Below are 25,695 nucleotides of genomic sequence, written 5' to 3' on the forward strand. Positions count from 1 at the left end.
ATTGCGCACCTTTTGCCAAAATATTTAATGGGCAGGCACCCTACGGTGGATATCCATAGTCTCTCAAGACTGAAGGAGCCTTTACCTTACCTGTACAGTTTTAAATTATTTAAAACTTTTGTTAAGATAATATTAAAATAATTTCATTTTGTTAATTTTAATATTCATCCCAAACAAGGCATATTGCCCTTGAGATATAAAGGGGCTACTGCCAATTAAGAGCCAGATTTATAGGGGGCATCCTAAGTGGGAAGTTGTGCTGCAAGATATTTGTTCACATTACATTTAAGTTTCTGCATGTTGTTACAATTAAGAAAACAAGAAGCAGAGAAAGAATTTCAAAGGCAAGCAGTTTATTGAAAGAAGCTATTAAAATAAAAATTGTTTTCCAGTTACTTGGAACCTCTACAGTGTGGGTTGAATTTTCCAATAATACTTTCGTTTGCAAATTAAAAACTTTACTATTTTTTAATTTTATTTTTCCAAAACAAAGTACCTGTCTATCCCGGGTTTCTCAACTTTTTTGAATTTTATTGCCAAAATTAGAAGTTCAGAACATCTATATTGTATTTTTCATCTAATCTTTTATATATAAAAAAAATTATCAGGTTTATGATGCTAAACGATATCAGCTAGAAAATAACTAAAATGCTATAGCAAAAAAAAAAACAAAATTGCCTATTGTTCAATTATTCAAACTCATGAAAACATAAAATATTGAACTGAATACAAATGTTTTATCCACAAGACCATTGCTCTAAGGAAAGTATTTTTCTTTTAACCTACTTGAATGAGTTTAGTGTATGGATTTTTTACCTCTCCGTATAGATCTAAAATAGTTTGATTGTTTAAAATAAAGAAGATTCTTATTAAAGTAAAAATATATTTGAACATTTATCAAAATCTATTTCTAATAAAAAAAGGATGTTTTTCTTCAAAGTAAACAATACATCAAATACATAGAATTATTCAACATAAAAAATAGTTTGCAACTAAAAGGGAATGCTAAAAATATCTGAACATTTGTTTCTAATGTTATTTTTATATATTTTTTATTTTCTAATAATTAGTTTTAAAAATGGTTCAAGGGCATCAGATTGAAAGTGCTGATTCCAAACCTGCAGTTAGTTTGGATCTTACATCAACTGTTGAACTGTGATACTGTGACACATACATGTAGATAACTTTGCTTTAAACAGGGAATTAATACTTTTTTTTCAAATGAATATTGTTATCTTTAAAAGTCAGACCCAAATAACATTGAAGCTTACAACTCAAACTTTGCTTGTGACTTGTTAATTTTCATGTTTTTGTTGTATCATGTTATTGGCAATGACACACAACTTGAATTTATTTTTTAAATTATCTACTTTGGTTCCGATGACTGCTAATACAAAGCATTGTTCAGAAATAAAGAAAAATCTGAATGATGTATCCATGATGGAAAGAAAATACCATGTACCAAAAATTATGTAAATTGATCAGATAGTTTTATTTTTAGATAAGAAAATCAAATTTTATGGCTAAGCTATAAGGGAAAATCTTGTGGTGCCATCATGAAAACAGTCTAAAGGAAGATGGGAGATAATGCCAAATAATTTAAATTTGTGACATTTAAAAAAAAAAACATTCTTAAAGGTGGGGAGTTTAGAAAAATTAAAATTTGCTTAAAAATGATTTTCTTTATAAAAATAAAACTACCTGATCAGTTTATGTGATTTTTTTGGTGTATGATATTTTCTTTCTGTCATGGATACGCACATCATACAGATTTTTCTTTATTTTTGTTTTTGATATAGGGTGAATTTTCGATAAGGATCAAATGATCACATAAAAGTAAAGTCAGCAAGGAGATAACTCAATTTACATTGAAGAATATAATAGGAGTTCTCTACCTTAAGTTTAAAAATATGCAAACAAATAAAAATTCAAGACTAAAATAACTTTACTGCATCCATGACAATGCGAAGTAGATAAAACTTGTGCTGTTATATTACTGACATTATTGTATCCAACTTTGTTCCAGTGGACAGTTTATGGCAGCCGATAATTTGTTATCATTGCTTCTTCCCTTCTGTTCTGACAACTCTGTCTCTGTTCAACCACGTCTGAAGTTATTGCAGTGTTTAGAAAAGGTAAGCTCCTTTTCATTTTGTTCACTGTTTGCTTTCAACAAATATGACATGATGTTTCAAACTTTTATTTAGTACATCATTCTACTTAAATAAAAGAAAAGTCTGTTCAGAAAAAAAATGTATAATTAAATCCAGTGGATAATACGTTTTTTATTATTTCACTGGATACAATATTAATGTAATATTTCAATATCAGAATGGACATTAATCATATGTGATTTCTGATGTGTAAACATTAAAGGAATTATTAACGAGCATGATGTTACCATTGTCAACAAAGAAAAGGAGTTATTAGAGATGTGTATGCAATATGATGATGCATGGAAGATAACCTGGCCAGTGAAGGTTGAGGATATATGTTGCATGGAGAGAAATGATATTAGAATGTGAGTCTTAAAGAAAGGTTTAAATCTGATGACCTCAGAGGAAGATTAAATCTAAACAGTATAGGAAGATATGTACAGAACAGGAGACTGTGTTAGTTTTGCCACATTGAAAGAAGAATGAATGAAAGTGAGATGTAGAATAATTTAGGCTGCAGGATCAATTGGTAGGGGAAGGCCAGTGAAAACATTGAACGAAGTGATAAGGATAGATTTGAGAGCAAGACAAATAAACAAATGCCAGTATGTAAAACAGATGTGATGATGATGAATGGGAAATTTAACAACAAAAAATTGTAATGCAGAAAATCAGTAAAGTTGAACATCTTCAACATTTCTAACAATAAAATGATCAAAATGATTTATCTGATATTTCCGACAATGTGTATGTTCAGTATTTTCCTATTCAGTTCAATTTTTCACCTTCATTAACGTATATGACAAAGGGACATAACTCAAACTTTAAAAGTGTCAACAAAGCTCCATTTCTTTCCATATTAAGAATAGATTCTAAAATTTGTGTGACGATGATTTCATTTTATTTTTGAAAAATCAAACACTCGTTAAATTTGCATAAATTTTGACATACAGCCTTGTTTTTAGCCCAACAGGTAAGTACATAATAATGATTTTGAGCAATTATAACTTTTTACTATGAAGGTAAAACTGGAAAAGCAATAACGCATATGATCACCATTGCTGTATAGTTTGCAATAAAGTTATGCGGTTATAATGCTAATGTTGTTTTCTTAACAATAACTTAAAAGAAAACAGTTGTCATTTTAAAAAAATTTCTTTTTCTTTTATATTCATTTTTTATTTGCTTTCCAGAACTTCAAATTAGAACCAGAAGACTTAGAGTTAGTAGTGTTTTATAAATCAAGTGCTGTGCTTGCTGACTCTTGGCCACACCAAAAAGTAAGATTTCTCCGTAACATTTGTAGTTGTTTATGATTTTTATACTTTGATTAGTGCATTTTAACAGAGTATATATATATATATATATATATATATATATATATATATATATATATATTGTTTAACTTCCATATAGAGATTTTAAATTAATTAAATTTAACTTAAAAATGTATTATTATTGAAGCAATCATAATAAAGAATTTTGAAGCACTCTATTAAAAAATTAACATGAAATATTTGAAAATATTGATTAAAAAGAATATTACTGAGAAGTAAAAATAAAATCAACCGAATAAAAATATACAAAGTGGAAGAATTATAAAAACTCTATCTAGATAATAACTCAACCTTGCTAGATTTATATTTTAATGTCTATGAATTTCCATTAATCACTTACAAATGATTTTCTTTATAAAAATAAAACTACTTGATCAATTTATATGATGTTTGGAATATAATATTTTTGTCTCATCGAGATCGTACAGATTTTTCTGGATTTTTGCTTTTTAATATAGAAGAAATTCTGAACAAATCTGACGTTACATACACAACTAGATTGTCTTCCCTTACTCGTTAATAAAGTTTAGAAGGGCGAAATGGAAATATTGAGTGAAATATTCAAAATTTTGTTCTAAAATATATATTATAATCATATAATAGGTTGTTTTAACATTTACCAGACATTAAAAAAAGAAGTCTATAAACCAAAAGCATTTAAAAATGTTTTACAGTTTTTAATTATTATTTAAAATAGAAATTCCATGAAGTTGATATTTTTCATTTCAGTTTGATAGCAGTGATATCCAAACTGATGAATCTCGTCAAAAATTGTTTGAAAACTTATTGTCTGCTAGTCACACTGATGTTCAATACGTATCTCTTTGTCAACTCCTCAAGATGTGGCCGCCTCTTCAAATGGAGAAATTAAGGTAAACACAGCTAATAAAAAACATTTGCTTAAAATGTTTTCAAATTTTTTTTGAAACAATTTGTCTTTTTCTGGTAAAATAAGATTATATTTGGTAAAGATAGAAACACAGATGAAAATCACATTCCAAATAAAAATTCTTTGATATATGTATCAGGCAAAAATAAGTATCCTCACTAAAACTTAGGAAAAATTGAGTAAAAGTTTAATTAAAAATAAAAATGAATTTTATTGTATTTTGTATTTGTCCATTTACCAAAATGCCGGACTGAATTATCTCCCTTGTTTTCAGATAACTTCAAAATTACACTTTAAACTACAATTTATGATAAAATTGATTTTTTACTTTCTTACTTTTTCTACTGAATAATTTTTCCTGATTTTTGGTAAGCATATTTATTTTTTGCCTGATATGTAAGTATATCAAAGAGTTTTTATTTGAAATGTGTATTTTCTGTATAATCATCCTATATTTTTCTTTCCCAAAATATATATATATTTATTTTACGTGTTGTTTAAAAATGACTAGCTTAGCAAAGAATTATAAAAATTGTCATAAATAAATGCCAGTATGTTAAACATATAGGACACTGAATATAATGATAAATGGGAAGTTTAATGATAAAAAAATTATAAATTGTAATACAAAAAGTCAGTTAAATGAACATTTTTAACATGAATAAAATAATCAAAATGTTTTATTTTATATTTCTGTAAAGTTATTTTTTGATCTGACACAGATGAAAATAGCATTCCTAATAAAAATTCTTTGGTATATTTATGTATTGTAGGCAAAAATAAGCATCCTTGCCAAAAATTAGAAAAACCAAATTGAAATTTAATTAAAAGTAAAATCAATTTTATCGTATTTTGCTTGAATTGTTCATTTGAAGAGAAATGTTAGCATTTGCCAAAATGACAGTTTGAATTATTTCCCCTGTCTTCAGATAACTCTTCAAAATTATTTGATACAATAAAACTGCAATTTATGATAAAATTGATTTGTTACTTTTAATTAAAATTCTACTTGATAATTTCCCTAATTTTTTGGTGAGGATACTTATTTTTGCCTGATACCTTCTCATTTTTAAGTTTACTGTTTTATTAAATATTTTAATTTGCTTGTTTTGTTATCATTTTTCTCAGCATTTAAATAGTACAAATATTAATATCCTTAAGTTTTCTTTGATTTTGATTTATGATACAAAACACCATCTATAAAAGGGAGCAAAATTTATTTACTAATTATTTCTATTTTTGATAGCAAACCTGCTGAAAATCCATGGGTTAAAATGATTACAACTATGAGCTCCCATAGTGTTTCATTAGTGTGCCAAATATTAAAAGAGATCCCAAAAGAAACACCTTTAAATGAAGAGGTAATACTGGATTTTTCATTTTCTTATTTTTTATGTTAAATTGGAAAATTTTAAGTTAATTCAGTAAGAAATTATTATTAAAGTTCAATACAGTAAGGAAAGTGTTCTGTTTTTTTTTTTCTGGAATTCCAAGATTTCCGATTTTAGCATATAAGAGATGTAAGTGAAGGCTTTAAATTGAAAGAGAAAAAAAGCTGAAGAAAACAGAAGATTTGAAGATCAAAGAGACCTCTACAAAGTTAGTTATAATACAACTCACCAAATAACACAAAAGATAAAAAAAAAATGAAGTAGCAAAAAACGAAAACTGTTAGAAGTGTATTAGATGAAGAAGTTTTTAAAAAGTCATATCCGTGTTATATCTTTTCCAAAAATTAATTTTAATGAACAGTTATTTCGTTTTTAATCTTTTTGAATTTATTTTATAGTTTCAACATAAATCATCATGTTTAAACTTATCTTCATTTTTACTTTATCATATATGCACTAATTTCCCAAAAATATAGTTATTAAAAAAATTGTTTTACGATTGAAATTATGCGAAATTTGAAGCTCAAATATCTCCAAAATTCACCACAACGTTCTATTTTGTGTCAGATTTTTCTGAAATGGTATCCTTGAAACCCCTTCACATAATCACCACTTTAATCAAATATTTTCCAAATTTTTAAAAAATTGTCACATTTATTCATGTGATGATTTTTATCATTATGAAAAAAATTGTCACATTTATTCATGAGATGATTTTTATCATTATGATAAAAATTTTGGTACTTGTGTAGAACCTGGCCCAACTTTGTTTGCATTTTCCAACATGCAGCTGGAAAAAGCCGATGTGAAGACTGTCAGAGACAATAAAGTCAAAATGCTGAAAACATAACTGTAAAACAAGAAAATAGTTATTTTAAGTGTAATTATATGAATAAAAAACCCAACTTTTTTCTAAGAAAAGTGTACAAAAAAGGGTTTTTTTTTTTTTTTCAAGAAAAGTTTTCAAATAAATTGTCTTCTTTTTACACAGTGACCTAAAAATTGTTTTTAGGTTTCAAGAAAAGTATTTTTGTCCAAGAAAAGTATATAAAAATCTTTTTAAAAAGAAATGTTTCAAATAATTATTTTTGTTAACTTATAATGAGAAATTTGCAAATAAATATTTTTTAATGACAAAAACATGGAAATAACTATAAAAAATGATTGTTTTTCTTTTATAAAGAAAGTTAAGTGTTTTAACAACTTTTTTGTTTTTGCTAAAATTTTAGCATACTATAATTCATTTTTGATTTAAAAAAAGAAGAAAATCTTGTTGCAGTGATTTTAACGGTTTCATTGAAACCTGTCGTCTGCTGACAGCTGATTAGCTAATCTTCTGCCAAAAGATACTGATAGAAAGTGGAGTTGAATTCTAGATAAATACCAAAATTTCTGTAAAAAATTATTTGCTAAATCATAACTTATACACCATTACTTTGTTGTGTTTTTTGTCTACCATCCCAATATTTTAATATACATGTTACTTGAGGCTAGGATCAAAGTTAAGTATTTGTTCTGTCCTTGGTTAGAAAAGGGGAAGTCCTTCTTGACTAGAAATTGTTTTAGTCTTATCCAGAGTGCCCCTTTTTTGAGGTGCCTGATATTCTCTACATAAAAAAAAAACTTCTGTCTAACTTTGCCCTCGTAGGGAGGCAGGTAAATAAGTAATTTATAATTTTTGAAATGCTAAAAAGATGAAGATAAATTAGATGGTACTGCAAAAAAAGTAAAAGTGATATTTGTTGTATATTGTATGTTGTATAAATAAAAATATAAGTAATATTTGTTGTATATTGTATGTTGTATAAATAAAAATATAAGTAATATTTGTTGTATATTGTATGTTGTATAAATAAAATTAAAAAGAACAAAAATCAAAACCTGGATGTGGTTGAATATATTTGTGTTAACTTTTTTGAAAGGATTTTATATTCAAATTTGTAATATTTTTGTCAACACAATTAAACTAAATTCTGTATTAGTATTTTTTAACAAAACTTTTATATTCTTCAGTGTGTCAGTCATATTGTTAACGATCTGCTATCAAAGAAACATTTGGTGCCAGCAGTAAAAACAGCGCTGATGTCTTCATATAAAGATCTACAGAAATATATCATCAAACAGTTACACATACAGGAAAAGGTAACAATTTAATAACATTTCATCTGTTTGATATAACAGGTAATTTGTATATGTAGTTGTGTTGATACATAATAATCTATAATAATAATATCCACCTTGCTATTTTTCAAGTCTTTAAATAACATACTTATGATTGTAAAACCAACAGTACAGGAAGATAACTTAATATTATCTGCTGAAGTTTGGTGTTAAAGCGGTTAGTTGAATAATTTTTAAATTAAATTTTAAATTGAATTGGAATTTTTAAATGTTTAATTTCAGAAGAGTTTCCGATGGGTAGTTATTCTATTCAAATCTTGGAGGTGAAGAATTTTCAGTGGGTCGCTGTTCTGTACAGGTTCTTGACTTTAAAATTTTGCAAGCAAAAAGCAAAAGATCCTTCTCCTGTTGACACAAAAAAATTATGTGCTGGAATGCTAAACGATTAAATTTTTATGGAGCAATTGTGGTTTCTGATTGGTGGATAAAAACGTTAATTAATTTGATTCGTCAGTTCCTATCGGTAGTGTTTATAAATAGAATCTTCTAACTTTCAGGGAGGATACCCCGTTATAAATAAAAAATATTGTAATCCCCCCCCCCCCCGCCATTTTTATATAATGGGAAAGTCCTCCTTTCACTTCATTTTTAATTCTGTTCAAAAATAAATATATATTTATATATTCAAATATGTAAAATAAAGCAAATTACAGCATGTAAAATAAGAATAGAAGTCATTTAAATCTTAAAATTTGAGTATGTAAAAAAACAAGCCATTTTTTAATTTTGTTTAAAGAAAACAAAGAAAAATATGTGTGTAAAAAAAGAGAGAAATAAAAGAAATTGATTTTTATTTTTACCTTGAAAAGGTGAGCATGTGAAACTGAAGCCATTTTTAATTTTAATTATGCATTCCTGTTCTAAAATACACACACACAAGTATATAGTGTTTTCAAAATATTATACAAAATAACCCTAGGGGCCTCTTTCACCAACAAACTTATCAGGAATTAAAAAAAAAAAATGAATACTTTTTTTACGAATACATATTACATGTATATTTGTGTGTGTGTATGTGTATATATATATATATATATATATATATACACACACACACAAATATACATGTAATATGTACCTGAAAAAAAAAGTATTTATTATATGTGCTAAGGTTATGCTGGCTTCATTATCACAATTAATTACTATGGGAGTTTTAGTTAATTCTGGTTCTAAAACAGTCTTTAGAATAGCTTTTAGGTATAGCGCTTCTTGTGCCGTATGTGTAAGCGCAATGAATTCCACCTCACACGTAGAGATATACAATCTGCTGCTTTTTAGATTTCCATGAAATGATAAGCCCATTTTTGATAGTCTGAAACAATATCCAGATATACTTTTTCGATCTTCATGGTTCCCCAATCTGAATCTGAAAACCCTTCTAATTTTAGGCGACTTGTTGATTTTCTAAATGCTGTTCCTTAATTCCTCTTAAATAACAAAGGACTTGTTTAACTCTGTTTAAATTCTTCATTGTTGGTCTTGATAATTTTTGTGATAGTTTTGTTACTGTGTAACATAAATTCAGGACTTGTAGCAGTCATTAAGTATATAAGTTTGCTTAAAAAAGTTTACATGAAAACTATATTACTATTATTTTTTAAATTACTGTTGTTTTCATTTTTCAAGTTAAATACAAATTTTTCCTAAACTGCTGCCAATACATAATTTTAGTTTTTTAATTTTTTAAACAGCATTTTATTTTTAATAATACACATTAGTGAGTGTAAAATAGGTCTGTCTCGCAAAAAAAAAAATTCTTACAAATGGCCATGACTTTGAATAAGCAAAAAAAAATTGACAAACTTTAAGATATTTAATTTAATTTTATGCAGGTGCATGCCTTGAATTACGTACTTACCATGCACTAAATCATTTTCAAGTAAATACTAAATGCTACTAATGTGCCATTCAGTTTTGCTTACTTGACTATTTTTTATGCCATCTTAAAAAGCTTGCCAAGTTTTACTTCCAGAAGACTGATTTCAAAGGCCAAATAAATAAATATTTACATGCTCAAATGTTCTAAAATAAATCCCTAGTTTTATAGATCGTTTATTATAAGTACGTTGTATTTATTCTCCCCCCCCCCCCCAAAAAAAAATGATCCAATAGCAATTTAATCTAAAAAAAGAAACAACAAAAAAAAACAATTCAGAGCATCGCTCATTTCTTTACATTTACATGCTCAACACATGTTTTGGAATATTTGAAATATTTAAAAATAATTTTTATGAGTTAATGTATGGTAATGGTTTCTTAGCACTTATATTGAAAGAGAAGTGTTATAGTTACCTATTTGGCAGGAGACCAAGGCCGAACAACTTTCATCCATTCACTCACTAATTTTCTCCATGTTCATTGTTTATGCAGTTCCATCCAAAACGCTGGGGATATGGGCATTTTCTTTTTATGTGAATATAGCTAAATACAATTTCTTAGCATCATTTAATAGGAAATTGAATGGACTTTAATTTGATATCACATTTGCCATGGTTATGATGACCAGTTAATTCACTAGTAATAAATTAAATGATGCATAAATTTTGAAAATGAATTACACACATTTCTTTTTGTATATTTATGGCAATTTTTATACAAAAATAAAGATTATTCTTTGCTTAGTTTGGTGCTAGTTTTTATTTTTTTATCTGTTGGATGGTGGAAATGTGTGAGAGTTTTAAATAAGATGTATGATTATCTTGGCAGTGTAAAAATTACCAGCTAATACTCCACATCACAATATTATCACCTTTATTGATGTAATGAAAAGAAATCAGTAGAATAGAATTCAACAAGTAAAAACGAACACCACACAGAAGGAGATTTACTCTTTAATACAATAGATTTTTTAATCCAAAAGTAAATTCAATCAAATGAGATAGAAGCTGGTGAACATAATCTTAATTGGCCGTTTTTTTATGAATTCCACTTAATTTGAAGGCTTCTGCCAGTACCTACTGCTTTAGTTCGAAAAAGCATTGTCTCAATCTATGTGCTGTGTCTGATAGGTTGTGAGCAAGCAAGCTGAAATAAATGTTTGCATGCAAAAATATTTTTTCCTTAAAATTATAACTTGTTAATTAATATTGTACATTCTTTAAAATATAAGATTAGGCTTAGAACATCAAATCTTACATTCATCAATTTTTGTTTTTCTATACTGATTTTCTACCTTAGAAATGTTTCTTATACAAAAAATACACTTCCCCATGTCACATGACTAGCTCTAATCACTATAAGCATTTTTGAATGTCTACATATTAAAACTATCTTTTAGCATGAGTCTTTCTTTGGTGACTTAAATTTTATTTGCTGCAGGATTGTCCTTTCGTCTGCATAGAAATTGATATCCCAAAGTTATTTCAAACAAAACTCACTTGTCAGTTGCTGAGTGATACCAATCATGGTGTCATAATAATTGACAATTTAAGACTAGCCACCCAGCATTGCCCGATCAGAAAATATGCTTAAACATGATATTTTGATTAATGCACATTTCGTATTTTTTATTATACTGGCAGTTCAGCCTGGCTTTGCCTCAGCCCTATGTACTGTTCATAACTTTATGTGCATATATATATATATATATATATATATATATATATATATATATATATAAAAAGTTTGACTCATGTTCAGGTAACCTACATCTAAAATTTCAAGTGTTTAGACCCAAAATTGACAGAGGAGTTTGGTAGAGTCTGCAAAGGTCAACTCTTCCAACTTTGACCTCTTGGCAGCCAAATTTTCGCCCAAAACCTGATTAAAAAACTTGCTGCATGTCTGAATACCATTTATGTAAAATTTAAAATCTTTAGACCCCAAATTGGCTAAATAGTTTGGTAGAGACTGCAAAGGTAAAATATTTGGAACTTTGACAGTCTTACCAGTCAAATTTTCAGCCAAAAACTGATTAAAAAGCTTGTCCTATGTATGAATACACTTTATGTAAAATTTCAAATGTTTAGACCAAAAATTGGCTGAGTAATTTGGTAGAGACCACAGAGGTAAAAAGATTTAACTTTTACCACAATTTTGACCCCTTAACATTTATTGTTTTGGGTTCAAATCAAATTAAAAAGTTTGATCCATGTCCAAGCAATCTACATCTAAAAGTTCAATGTTTAGACCCAAAATTGGCGGAGGAGTTTCAAAGATCAAATCGTTGAACTTTGACTCCTTGACAGCCAAATTTCTGGCTGAAAACTGATTAAAAAGATTTTCCCAAATCTCAATACCTCTTATGTCAAATCTTGAGTCTGTAGACTGAAAATTGACAAAGCAGTTTGGTAAGGAAATGTATACACACAGACAATTTCACTTTTATAGATATATAGATTATATTGGACCCAATATATAGTAATGATTTAAAAAATTAAAAAAAAAAAATGACTTGTGTGCCACCATCGAGAAGAAAAACCAAAATGTTTAGCTTACGATTTACTTTTCCCTTTGACATTAATGCCGGAGTTATGGAGACATGTTTGCTGCAAGGCTAAAAATTAAAACATGAATCAATAGCTATTGTTACGCATACATATTCGTAATGCCGTCATTTGACCTTCCCCTGGCAAATTCAATTTTTTTAATTTTCACACTTTTGCATCGATTTTTATATAAAGTTTCACGTGGATTTGAATACCCTATATATTAAGTTTCATGTCTATAGACCAAAAACTGACAGAGGAGTTTGGTAGGCAAAATTTTTAAACAACTACATAACTATATATAGAAAGAGGTTTGTGTTTACTATAACATTTTTATGCAAATATTACGTAAGTATAAATCATGTAGAATATCTGCATGAATATAATAGTTAATAGTAATAGTTAACTAAAGATGATCATCCCATAAGAAAACCGAAAAAACTAGTAGGGAATTGATTAAAATGAATGTTTAAAAGAATATGCAAATTAGCTAGGTCTTTTGCAGATGAATGTAATTCCACGACCTATATATAAATAAGAGTTGTATTTTCTTTGTAAATAAATAGAAAAATACACAAAAAGAAAAAAAATTTATAGGAGTATAGATTATTCCCATTCTGTTTATGCTAAATCTCGATTATATTGAAATAAAATCCCAATTCGATTTATCTGAGAATTTTACTGCAGTTTCTGCCTTATCTATTAATCTTAAGTGTTTTATATTCCTCATGTAAATGAAAAATTCAATTCCATTCAAATGTATAACATTGTTTAGGAATATAAAGTGTTTATGATGAATGAATAAGCCAGAAAACTGCAGTAAAAGTCAAATTGATTATTTATTATTGTTATAAAGCTATAGCGTAATGATTGCATTTATGATCATACTACATAAAAACAACACGAGTTGTTGGTTGAGATCCAGCCATATGTGTTTGATACCATTCCATAGTGTAGAAAAGACCCCCAAATGTCTGTTCTTTGCTGTTGTATTAGCCGCCAATTATCTTTGTTTCTCAGTGGTCTTCTGAGCTGCCAACCGTCATCAACAAACCCAAATTGAAAACTGTCCATAAAATAACTTTTAAATTTATTCTCAAAATCAGAAATCTTATATTCAGTCTTTTGTTTTAGTCACTGCTTATCTGATCAATAGAAACTGACTACTTCCGTGCTTGCTCTATTAACCACTCCCAGCCGACTATTCAGAAACTAACCACCATCTGTGAGACGTCTTCTTATCATCTTTTTACTTATCTCAATTCCTATACTTTTGTTCTGTTAGTAAATCATTTCCTCCCATTGTTGAGAGTCTTGGCTCTGGCTGCAGAGATGTTCATAGTATCACAAACCGATATCTGAAAAGATTTTGAATCTTTTGTGTTTACAAATGTCTTCTGTTTGACTTTAGAATTGATTTTTGAATGGCTGTTTGACAAGTGGAGTTTCATGTTATTATACATTTGTAATAAAGTAAATGAACTTATTTTCCTTATTTCATTTTCAGTATAGTTTCATCACTTATTTTTTTGTCATTCTATTATCTCACATAAATAAACATCATAACAAGGAGTTTTCTGTAAGAAGTAATATTTCAATAAAAAATACTTGCTTATGAAAATGCTTTTGAATTACCCATGCCATAAAACTGGATGATTTTAAAAAAATAAATAAAACTATATTTTTTCATGGTGAGGTTATTGTAAAGAATCATGAATGTTTTTATTTTGAGGAAAGAAAATAATTGAAAGCTTTCTCCAAGATATTCCTTACAATTTATATGAAAGTTAGCTTTAAAGTGAACTTGTATTGGTGAAGATTTAGCGATATAGATATTCAGTGGTCCACATTACCTCATTGGGCTGACATCAGGATGGACTTCCGACCTAACAAAATCTTTCCTCAGTTGGGGAAATGACTTCCAAAATGAAAGAAAATAAGTTGCATTTCAAATTATGTAGATTAAATAACCATATATAATATATATATATATATATATATATGCAATTGACTTCCAAACTAACCAGTTTGGAAGTCAATTTTGAAAGGCATCCAACGTATGCAAATATGTAAAATGGACATTCAACAACATTAAGCTGAATATGATGATGATGATGATACAATCTAAATTATAACATGATGTAACCAACATTCTTATTTTTTTATGCGTTTAACCTGTTATTTAAAATTTTTCTTTCTTTTGATTTTTAGGCTGCAATAGATACCGAATTATACCAGCTGATCTTACGGAACCAACTGATGGCTATTGTTGTTGGGAGCTGTTATTATAAACCTTTGGTGGATTTCATTTTAGATCAACAAGAAGAATTTCGAAATTCTTTAGTGCCCGACTATTTAGATATTGACATTATCTCACAGAATTTGATTGCTGAAGGATTTGAGGCTGAGGCCGGCACACTTCAACTGAAAGCCCATGGCACTCCACCAATGTTCCAAACATTTAGTACTGCTCTTGGTGTATGTAAACATTGGTTAAAATCTTGATACATACTGAAATGACTATGCCATATGTATATCATGTTATTAAAAAAACATTTTTTTTTATTTATGTATTAAAAATGACAAACTTGTCTCATATTACTTAAAAACAATTTGGTATTTCTATTTTATTCTTTTTAATGTATTCGATGCATTGATGTTAAAAATATATATATTAGATTTGAGCAAAATATGTATAGATGAAAATATTTTTTAGTAAGAATAGTATTTGATATGTTTTTAATATAATAATTTTCTTTTGAGAGAAATAGAAACACAAAAAAAATAATCAGAAAAAACTAAAACTGTTATTTTAATTTTTAATCTCCACCTGGTATTTTTGGGAATAATGTGTGCATGTGTATTAGCAAGATGAAGAGGAAGAACTGACTGCTACTCTATCAAATGACTACACAAACTTGAACAATGTAAATGATGAATATATCCTACTTGATAAAAATTATAAATTTATAGACAACATAATCTATATTTATGTAATATTATTTGTTATAAAATGTACTGTTATTGGTATCAATCTCTATAATTTCTCTGCAGTATCAATATTTTTTTTCTTTACATCGTAGAAACTGAAGCATTATTGGAAAGAACATAAAAACAAAGAAATATAGTGTTTAGTTTTTTTTTTTAATCTGTCCATTAGAACTGGAGTTATAATCAGCATTCAAAGTATAGGAAAATGCATGGTTTTATCTTAAATTAGTCCTATTCAAATGCACAAGCTTGTGGCTGAAAATGGTAGGGAATTTTCACAATTTATAGAATTACCCATCTTTAAAAAGCTGTATTTTCAGGTCTTTTTAAGATATTACAATAAAATGTTGAATATATTATGAAAACACCATAAAGGATCAGATAGCTGTATTTAAGACTATTATACCTGGTAACATACAGACTAATACTTAAGTTTCATTTTAACGGTTTTAAGTATAATCATCATAAAAACAGCCAAAAAATAGTTGGTGAGGCTTTATCATCACATAAAGTATTATTCTGATAGACATTACTATTTGTCATCATCACACAGTGAAAAATCCAAAATGGCGACCGGGAAATACAAGATGGCCACCACAAGACGATTCATAGAAAGTATTAACAAAATATAGTTTGTAACATATCAAATTAAAGGAAATTTTGTACAAATTGCAATTATGTTTCCCAACACATTAAACTATGTCCCATCATTAAAAATTGCAGTATTGTATTTTCCACCAACCATAAGTCCAAATGGCAAGCCCTCCATTGTCTTAAGCCCTATTAAAACCCCACATAATCTTTTAAAAATGCACAGGATTTATTTCCAATAGAAAAAAAAATAGTTAACTGCTCTAAAACGTTACAATGACCTTAAAAGCTAAGATTATTTTACAGTAAAAAAAAACAAAAAAAACATATATATATATATATATATATATATATATATATATTAATTTCTGACAAGTTTTTCAGGGTGTTCAGGAAGAATCATATTTTGGGTAAGCAGGGAGGCGATTTATCAGGTATTAATCTACAAAATTACCAAAGAAATCTTGCAATATATTCATTTTTAAGCAATCTTAGTATTAAATTTTAAATTCTTGTACATAAAATACATTACAATTCAACTTTGAGTTAACAACCTTCTGGTTTCCATGTCCATGTTTAAGTTCTTGTGTAAAAGTTCCATCAGCTAATGCTAATACTTGCAATTTGAAAATTACCAGAATGCAAATTTTCACCCGGAACAAAATAACAATTTTTATTCTTAGTCCTATTATTTGAAAAACCCACTTATTATAAAGTAGGCAGATTCATCGTTTGATCCTCTAGCAGTCTAATAATATAAATACATTTAAAAAAATGAGTTTGGTACATTTTCACAGCTAGTGCAAAAAACATATGAAAATCATAAAACATCTGAAGGTTTTGTAGTGGTTTCTGGGGTGCTACCTGTGCATGAGTGTCCGGAGTGCGCTTTGTCATTCACATCTCTAGCGCCACTCTGAAATCAATGAACTCCTCTCCTAACATCAATTGCATCAGCTTCGTATAAATGTTCAATCAGCACCAGTGAATCTTGATTGGTTCAATTTTTTTCTGCATGGATGAATTCAATAATGCATTTTTGTTTTTGATGTATGTCCATAACAGAAGTTGTTTACTTAGAGTTTCACACCGTCAATATCTGCAACAGAGAGATGAAATTTTCAGGTCATGAATGCAGAAGTTCAGTCATCATAACAATGAATTTTTGCAATCCCTTCTGATCCATTCAGGTGGAATAAAAAATAAGAGGCATTACTTTTGAAACAACCCGCTATTTAAGTTAAAAAAGCATTTCTTGCAAGGCATGAAACTTGTTAAACAAAATGTTTTGTTTGCAAGCTTAAAAAATTAAGCTTCAAAATTTAATTTGAAATTTATCAATTTTCATAAACTTTACAAAATAAAGTATAAAAATTTTATTTTAATTGAATCAAATTGGATTTATTTTATGTAATGTACATTTTGTTGCACTTTAAAAAAAATTTATGTATTATTTAGCAATTAATGATAAAGATATATAATTTTCAATTAAATGTTTTTTATAAATTATTTTTTATGGAAATCACTCCAAACAAGGCATGAAGCTGCTTGATGTAAGGAGCAAGGTCAAAAACTAGCCAATGATATTATTTGGATAAATTCCAACTCAGAAAAAGATTCTTCCCTCTTAGTCAGAAACAGCGCTCATGGAATGGGAGAACTAAAGGACAAAATAAGGAAAGTGAGAGTTATGAGACTGTCCAAAGTAAACAAAGTCCACTTCTAATCTATAATATAAATCTTATCTGTCTGTTTAAATGTATGTATGTATGTTTGCCCTAAACTTTCAACAGAGGTGACGGATTTTCACAAGATCGGTATCGTTTGGAAGCTTGACCCTTTCGACGATAAATATCAAAAATTGGCTAAAAAAATGAACTCCTTCACCCTCAACTGTGCATTTTTATACAAGAAGGGGTCGCTTTTTTTCGCCAATATTTTCAAAAGTCATCCTCTCATTTCGATTGACTAGCCTTAATTTAAACCTTTGCCACTTCCGGTTTGGTGATGGACACAGTGGCAAAGACGTCACATCTTTTTTTGTTTTTTTCACATTCTTTTCAGTATGGGTTCGAGCCTGCCTACCTACTACCACATTTTTTTTTTCCAGCTCAACACACACCTCCAAACACCTGGGCAATGCTGGCCACCCAGGCTAGTTACAAATATAACTAAACTTTTTTTTGCTTATCATCTGGCAAAGCATTTCTGTTAGTACATTTCTTCGGTAATCAAACTTTAAAGATTTTAAATAAATAATAGTAATAAGTGTAGATGCCAAAATAAATATAAACTAAAATATAAACATTTTTATGATTAATGAAATCAAAGAAAATTTACCAACGTCTAGATATCTTAACTGGTAATTAATAAAATTAAAGAGAATATAGAGATAATTATGGTACTTTGCGTTTTAACGAACCAGACGTAACTTGGCATTTGCTCGGCTTTGTCTGGCGCATGACATCAACAGCTCGAGTTTTGCTGCTGTCTGAAGAAATGTGGTCATCAGCCAATCAAAATGCTGCGCGTTTAGTTTGAACTTGACGCGCGTGCCAAACAGTAGGCAAGAATTTCGATATGGGCATTCGAGATGGCGGCGACTAGGAATCTCCAGCGCGAATGTGGGTTGCGGTCACGCCACACAATTGTGGACTGGAAGAAATTCCTGCGACATACATGCCGGGATTACTTTCTCAGGAATCCCCGGCAGATAGGAGGCCCAGGCCATACGGTCGAAATCAATGAGTCTGTCTTCAACCGCCAGAAACATGTCAGCAGACATCTAACACCGGTCTGGGTCTTCAGTAGATACGCTGACCTCACCGAAAAGTTTTTTTTTGGTTAATATACCAAATAAAAATGCCGAAACCCTCCTTCCACTAATAAGAAAATACATTCTGCCGGGGACCATGGTCGTATCAGACTGTTGAAGGGCTTACAGCAAAGTGGGAGGAGAGAGGTATTACCATTTAACGGTCAACCACACAGCCTTAATTTTGTAGATCGCGTAACACAGGCAACAACAAATCATGTGGAGCGGATGTGGAAGGAAGCAAAGCAGCGCAATAAACGAGAAAGGGGAACCAACTGGGAGCTTTTGGACACATATCTTTTAGAGTTTATGTGGAGACAAAAGTTTAGTCTCTGCCCACTTTGTCATCTGATGCCCTCAAAAGGTCTGAGGAAAATATGTTCCTGGCAAAAAAAAAAAAAATCTTGCAGGGATTCTGGTTAAAAAGTTTTTGTTCCTTTCCTTTTTCTTATGATTTTTTTTTTTTTTAAATAGTTGAAAAACAATAATACTAATACAAAAAAAAAACCGAATGGTAGGTTTTTGCTTTTTATTTAATTTTGGATGTTTCTACATTTACAATTTCAATTTAGTTATTTTGTAGCATTTTTATTTTATTGGCAACACTTGGTTTTATCCGGCTGTTGATGTCATGCGCCGAACAAATGCTGAGTTACGTCTGGTTTGTTAAATGCACAAGTGCCATTATTATAATTAAAAATATTAAAAAATATTTCAAATTCAATTTGAAAATTTATATATAGTTATCAAAATAAGTAGTTTTCATCTTGTAAATAAAAATAAAATTATGATTTTGAAACTTCGTATAAACTTTTTGGTTTTGAATTTAGCTTAAAAGCTTGATTTTCTTCCTCTCCCTCTTTTCCTTTATCTTTTTCCATGTTTTTCTCTTTCTTGCCTTGCTTCACCTCTTTTCGTAAATATTAATTTTGCCATATTTCAAACCATTCAGAAGGTAATGAGGTAAAAGACATTTTGTCAATAACTTCCTGTCTCCTTCACAACATATCAGTCGATACTTTCAGTGTGAAAAAAAAAAAAAAGAAGTCTTACAGATTAACATTCTATTTTTTCATGATTTGACTGATTTATTTCTATTTTTCTTTCTCCTTGTTTTTCCTTCCTTCCTCTTTCAGCATGGGTAGAGGAAAGTAAAAGACTAATTAATCAAATAATGACTGAATTTGTAAGAAGAGTCATCAAATGAAGGAAAATCAAAGCCTTTTTATAAACAACTACACATATTTTAGTGACGTATACAACTTTGGTGTAAGTAGCCAAAAGTTAAGACAGTGAAGAAAGGAATTAAAATAAAGTTTGGCTGCCTAAAGTATTTTCTTAGAGCAGTATACATTTAAGTGAAAATAGCTTCATCCGGCTCTTCAGTTGACAGGAGCAGAAGATAGGACATCTTTCTTTGTAGGTACCAGCAAACTCTCTCGGATTACAGTATCAAATTACTAAAGATCTGAAAGTAGTCCTTCAAGTCGAAATTAATACACCTAAAGGCTGATTGATCATTGTATTAGCCAGTCACCTTATAGGCTGTTTTCTAGGAAAGGAAAGAAATGTTAAAGTTACGTCCATAATGTAGGAAAAAGTAACAAATATTGTTACAAATGAAAAATAAAAACAAACTTGTTTTACAAAAAAATTGTTTTCAAGATTTTTTATAATTTTCATCGCTCTCCATGTGTAATTGTTTAATGATGAAGTCAGTTTGATCTATATAGGTAAATTTTCAGATTAGGTCCACCGCCACAATTTTCTTTTAAATGATGACATAGGTTTTATGCTGAATACGAAAATCGCATTAAAATTTTGCAGAAATAAGTAGTTATCGAGATAAAAAGTTGTATTATGCATTGTATTCTTTGGCGGCCATTTATTTTTACGCGCGTGCCATAAACAAATCTACTCATCTATGACTGACACTGCATACGCGTAAAAAAGATGGTCACCAAAGAATACAATGCATAATACAACTTTTTATATCTTGATAACTAATTATTTCTGCAAAATTTCAATGCGATTTTCGTATTCAGCATAGTCGAAAACTTATAAAAGGTGTCAGTTAAAAGAAAATTGTGGAGGTGGACCTAATCTAAAAAAAATACCTATATATAAAAGGCAAAATGCATGTGTGTGTGTTTGTATATCTGCCAAAATCTTTTTTCAGCCGCATCTGACCATGCCTAGACCGGTACCATCTAAAAGAGCGAGGTCTCGTGCAAATAATCTGTGAGAATCAGAGAGAGAGGGGGGGGGGGTGCTCAATTATTTTTTCTAGAAACAAATGTTTATAACAAGGCAGGGTTGGAAAAAAGAAAATGTTCCTTTTTAAACGACTTTGACAAATATGCATGCGTGTCAGGTATTCTTTCCTGAATTGGTTAAAAAAAAAAGTAATGTTATTCCGCTGACAGTGTTGTGGGGGCAGAGATTAACTAGATCGGGTCGTAAGCTTTCAGTTTTAGCGTCAAGCCCACGTAACAGTGGTCTATTTTTTAATGTTTTTTTTATTTTTTTTTTAAAAGGTTTAACATTAAAACAATGTCAAAAAGCTTTTTATTTGCTATGACATTTTTCTTATTTCGAGGTGTATGTAATGTGATATCTTTCCTTTTAAAACAAACTGAATTATTTTCAAGTTCGCTTAAACTGGTTTTCACATACTTTTGTGCTTTTTTCTCCCCACACCTCTCTCCATCTAGGCTGCCTCTAATTTTTTTTTCTGGGGGTTGCTCAATATCCTTACTACACCACCTCTTGACACCTGGCCAACGCCGGGTAACCCCCCCCCCCCGATTCTCATAAAAGACGAAGTTTCGATTAATGTTTTCATCTTGAGTGCTATTCACACGATGTTTTGGCAAATGTAACATCCAACCTCCTTCAGGTGTATCTTAAATCAAACTCGAAATTCTTTCTTATTGGACTCAGAAATCTGCACGGAATTTTGAACAAAACCTTTTATTTCACGGGGGTAGCATGCTCTCATTCTGTCAGCCGTGACTTGGAAGTTTTAAGTCATTTGCAATTGTCTGTATCACCCGCACTGATAATTGAATCTATAACTTTCAGAAAAGTATCACTTACAAATGAATTTTATCAAGTACTTTGTCACACTGTGGGTCCTTGTGGACAATTCTCTTATTAATTTTGGGAACCTTAAACTTATTTTAATTTTTAGATATACAATCTTATTACTTATAACTAGGGCTATGACAACAGCATATTCTTTTTCTCATTTTGATTCTCAGGTATATATATCCATTGATATCTTATGTTTTTATATAGAGTGATGTGATCCTCGGTTGGTTAATTGTGTCTAACAATGTTGGATATATACTCGAGAGTAAAAACAAAAGAATATTCTATTGTTATAGCCCTACTTATAACTATACATCTTTACTTATTACTGTATGTTATAAATATTAGTGTTGGTACAATAAATAGAAAATCAGAAAAATTGAAACTTTGGGGCATTAGAAAAATTAGTGCCTATGTTCCAATGCCTTTAAATGATTCCTTTAATTGTTTATATTTCAGTTTTATTTTATTTAAAACTTAATTTCCCATTACTGGTACTAAAGATAACATATTTATTAATTTTAAACTGCCAGTAAAGTTAAAATCTATAAATCTCCCCAAAAGTGTGTATGTTCTACGTTTGCGAAAATATGTGCATATAATGCATGGATTTTTATGGTAATCTGAAAAGAAAATAAAACTTTACAACTGCAGGGAATTTTAAAAGAATCAGAATTGGGAATTTAAAACAGAATCGGTAATACTGGAATCATCCTGCCACTAATATATATATTTTAAGCCCCCCCCCTCTTTGGGTAGAGCACTGTCGTAAATAATCTCACCCGCTACTTAATTGGCTGAAAAATGCGAAGCTCGTTTGTTTACAAACAGGCGATTTGAGCACTATAAAAGTGGTGGCGAGTGTCCATTTTAGACATTCCGACGAGTTATTTACGGGAGTCGCCTTCATGGTCGAGTGGGAGAACTGCCGACTGTCAACACGACGGTTCTAGGTTCAATCCTTGGCTAGGGAGAGATGTTATCTAGCGGCACTGATGAGTTGTGATACAACGAAACAGGACTGTATGTCGATGACTACAAATATATATAATTTTGTGTATGAATAACACTCAAGATGAGAACAGTAGTCCGAATAATCTAAATAAGCAAGCCTCATCTCAAAAATTCAAAAACAAAAAATATAAACAAACAAAATCATACAGACTTAAGATTTTTTTTTTTCTTAACTTTTCTAATTTTGATTTTTGTATTTATTAAAAAGTGGGGGATTATATCAAAACGCATTGCAGAGATTGTATACTTATTTACTTGTGTCTCCACATAAATTATTTATATTTTGTAAAATTCAGAGTTTACAAATTTTTTATGTAAGCAAAATATATAAACAAATGAAATAATATTTAACAAATTTAATGTAAAAAAAAAAATGATTAAAAACTATTGATTTGTTATTGCTAGTTAATATTTATGAAAATATTAAAATATTAGATTATATCGACGGCACACAGAAAATACCTTTTTCAAAATTGTCCTCGATTTTTGATTAAGTGCAAAGTGTTCTGATACTACACTTCATGTTTCCTTGGTCAGTAAATCAAAATCCTTCTAGACTGTAGTAATTAAAATTTTTTTCCTGATCCAAAGTGCCTCTTTTTGGAGAGCTGGGTTTTTCCTGGTTTAAAAGCCGACCTTGTGCCTAATTTGTCTTAGCAAGAAGCAAAAAATTTGTAACTTATATATTTTTTAAAATAAGATTTATAAATTTCTAAGGTCGGTTTTTAATGTAATGAAAATCCGATTCCCTAAAAAAATTGCACTCTGGATAGGGACAAAAAATTAAAATTGCCTCTAGAAGCATTTCTTCACTAATGGAAGGCAGGAAAGGTTGACAAAATAATGCAGAATAGTTTTAATTACAAAAAAGTTATGATGCATTTTGCTTACAAAAAATAATTTGTAAACCTCCATATTTTTTTAAATTCTAAAATTTAGAAAGTATAAATGAATAGTTTTAATTAAAAAGAAAAATTCCCCATGCATTCTCATGGACAAGTAAATAGTGCCATTATCACTGCAATGTTTTTTTTTTCTTTTTTTTTAATCCCCCCCCCCCTTCTTGAAATAAAAAAAAAACAAACAGAATAATTAAAACCTTGTAATTAAAATTATCTGTGGGCTTACAGGTTTTATGTGTCTGTATAAGTAGTTTACAGGCTCAACGAAAGTAATGAAAGCACCCAGTGTCATCCCAAATCAAGCTTTTTTGTATTTACTCATTCTTAGGTACCTGAAATCTAAATAGTTTTGGTTCAGTATATATTTTAATAAAAATAAATGCTTTTTATTTCAGAATTTTGTATTTGGATTTTTTGAACTATTCTAATCTTGGATGTTATTTTCACAATATTTCATCTAATATATCATTTTATTATTGAAATCTATTGAGTAATTTTTGTCTATTTATTTATTTGCAGACTATTAACCTCATCTAACGAAGGCCAAAGGAATAGTTGGCTGAAACGTTGTGAAACAATAACTATGAAGATGAGGATAACAGTCCACAAATAAATATACAAATTACTCATCTCAACGAATTCCAATAATAAAATGATATATCATTCGGTATGGCCCCGACAATGGAAGACCAGATAACAAAAAAAAAAAACACAAAAAAAAAAAAAATTGGATTTATAAGACCAAAAATTCAACCTTGATTGTTCTGCGGGGTCCATGGTGCAGTGAATAGAGGTGTAAATTGCTACGGTTCCAGGTAAGCATTGTCTGAAGATAGCAGTTTCAATCCTACCCAAAGCCGGCCAGAGGATTAGTTGGCCAATATGTGGTGAAACGACAAGTATGGAAGGCAGTAATTACCAAGGATACAGTTAAGAGACTTGGCATTCCTATCTCGTTGTGGTTAACCTCATCTAACGAAGGCCAGAGCAATAGTTGGCAAAAACGTGAAACAACAGCTATGAAGATGAGGATAACAGTCTGGAAATCTATATATCTTTAAAAGTGAGATTGTGTGTGTGTACATTTCCCTACTAAACTACTCTGTCAAATTTCAGTCTACAAACTCAAGATTTGACATTTGGGAAAATCTTTTTAATTGGTTTTTGGGCAGAAATTTGGCTGTCAAAGGGTCAAAGTTCAACGATTTGCCCTTTGAAAACTCTACCGAACTCCTCTGCCAATTTTGGGTCTAAACACTTGAAATTTTAGATGTAGATTACTTGGACATGGATCAAACTTGAATTTGATTTGAGCCCAAAATAAATGTTAAGGGGTCAAAATTGAGGTCAACGTTAAAAAAAAAAAAATACAAATTAGTTGGCCAAAACATCTGGTTCTCTTAAAAGTGGTACTCTGGATTGGGACAAAAATTCCGGATTTTTTAGAGGGTTAATTTTTTTGTTGCTGCAAAACTTTATTTTCAGAAAAAAACAACTTGCAAACTAGAGAAAAAAAATGAACATCTAGTAAGAAAGAATTGATTTTCTGTTTCAAATTTTAGGGAGTAGGACAAGTGGGGACTGACCTGGTTGGAATCAGTCGGCAAAACCACCACCAACATCACGTGAATGGGAAATCTTGCTTGCATAACCCTTTCAATCCAATATTGTCACTGTAGACTTATTGAATATCTCAAGAGCTTGTACACCAAAACGTGCTTGAAATTTGAGCATTTGCTGAATGAAATAGTCTTTAATAATAGAAGACATTTAAGCGTTGAGCTGAAAACTTGTTCCATTCTCTAAGAGACCATTCATTAATTATAATTCTTTTTTTCTGATATTCTATAGAAAGGAAGCCATATTTGATGGTACAATAGTTTGCAAAAATAATATTCTTTTAAAATG

General features: G+C 29.5%; 1 protein-coding gene across 3 annotated transcripts in view; it reads left to right on the forward strand.

Annotated features, from left to right (window-relative positions):
- Positions 1-14,993, forward strand: part of LOC145276919 (NBAS subunit of NRZ tethering complex-like) — a 199,874-nt gene extending 184,881 nt beyond the window's left edge. For all 3 annotated transcript variants that reach the window (XM_080128386.1, XM_080128388.1, XM_080128387.1), the window contains 6 exons: positions 2,027-2,135; positions 3,350-3,436; positions 4,223-4,365; positions 5,629-5,743; positions 7,787-7,915; positions 14,593-14,993. In XM_080128386.1, coding sequence (XP_079984512.1) covers positions 2,027-2,135; positions 3,350-3,436; positions 4,223-4,365; positions 5,629-5,743; positions 7,787-7,915; positions 14,593-14,886 — 877 coding nt within the window. In that variant the 3' untranslated portion in view covers positions 14,887-14,993. The remainder of the gene's footprint in view (positions 1-2,026; positions 2,136-3,349; positions 3,437-4,222; positions 4,366-5,628; positions 5,744-7,786; positions 7,916-14,592) is intronic.
- Positions 14,994-25,695: the final 10,702 nt, after the last annotated feature.

The sequence above is a fragment of the Euprymna scolopes genome, chromosome 5, assembly GCF_053919585.1.
Source record: "Euprymna scolopes isolate OS-2025 chromosome 5, ASM5391958v1, whole genome shotgun sequence".
Taxonomy (NCBI): domain Eukaryota; kingdom Metazoa; phylum Mollusca; class Cephalopoda; order Sepiida; family Sepiolidae; genus Euprymna; species Euprymna scolopes.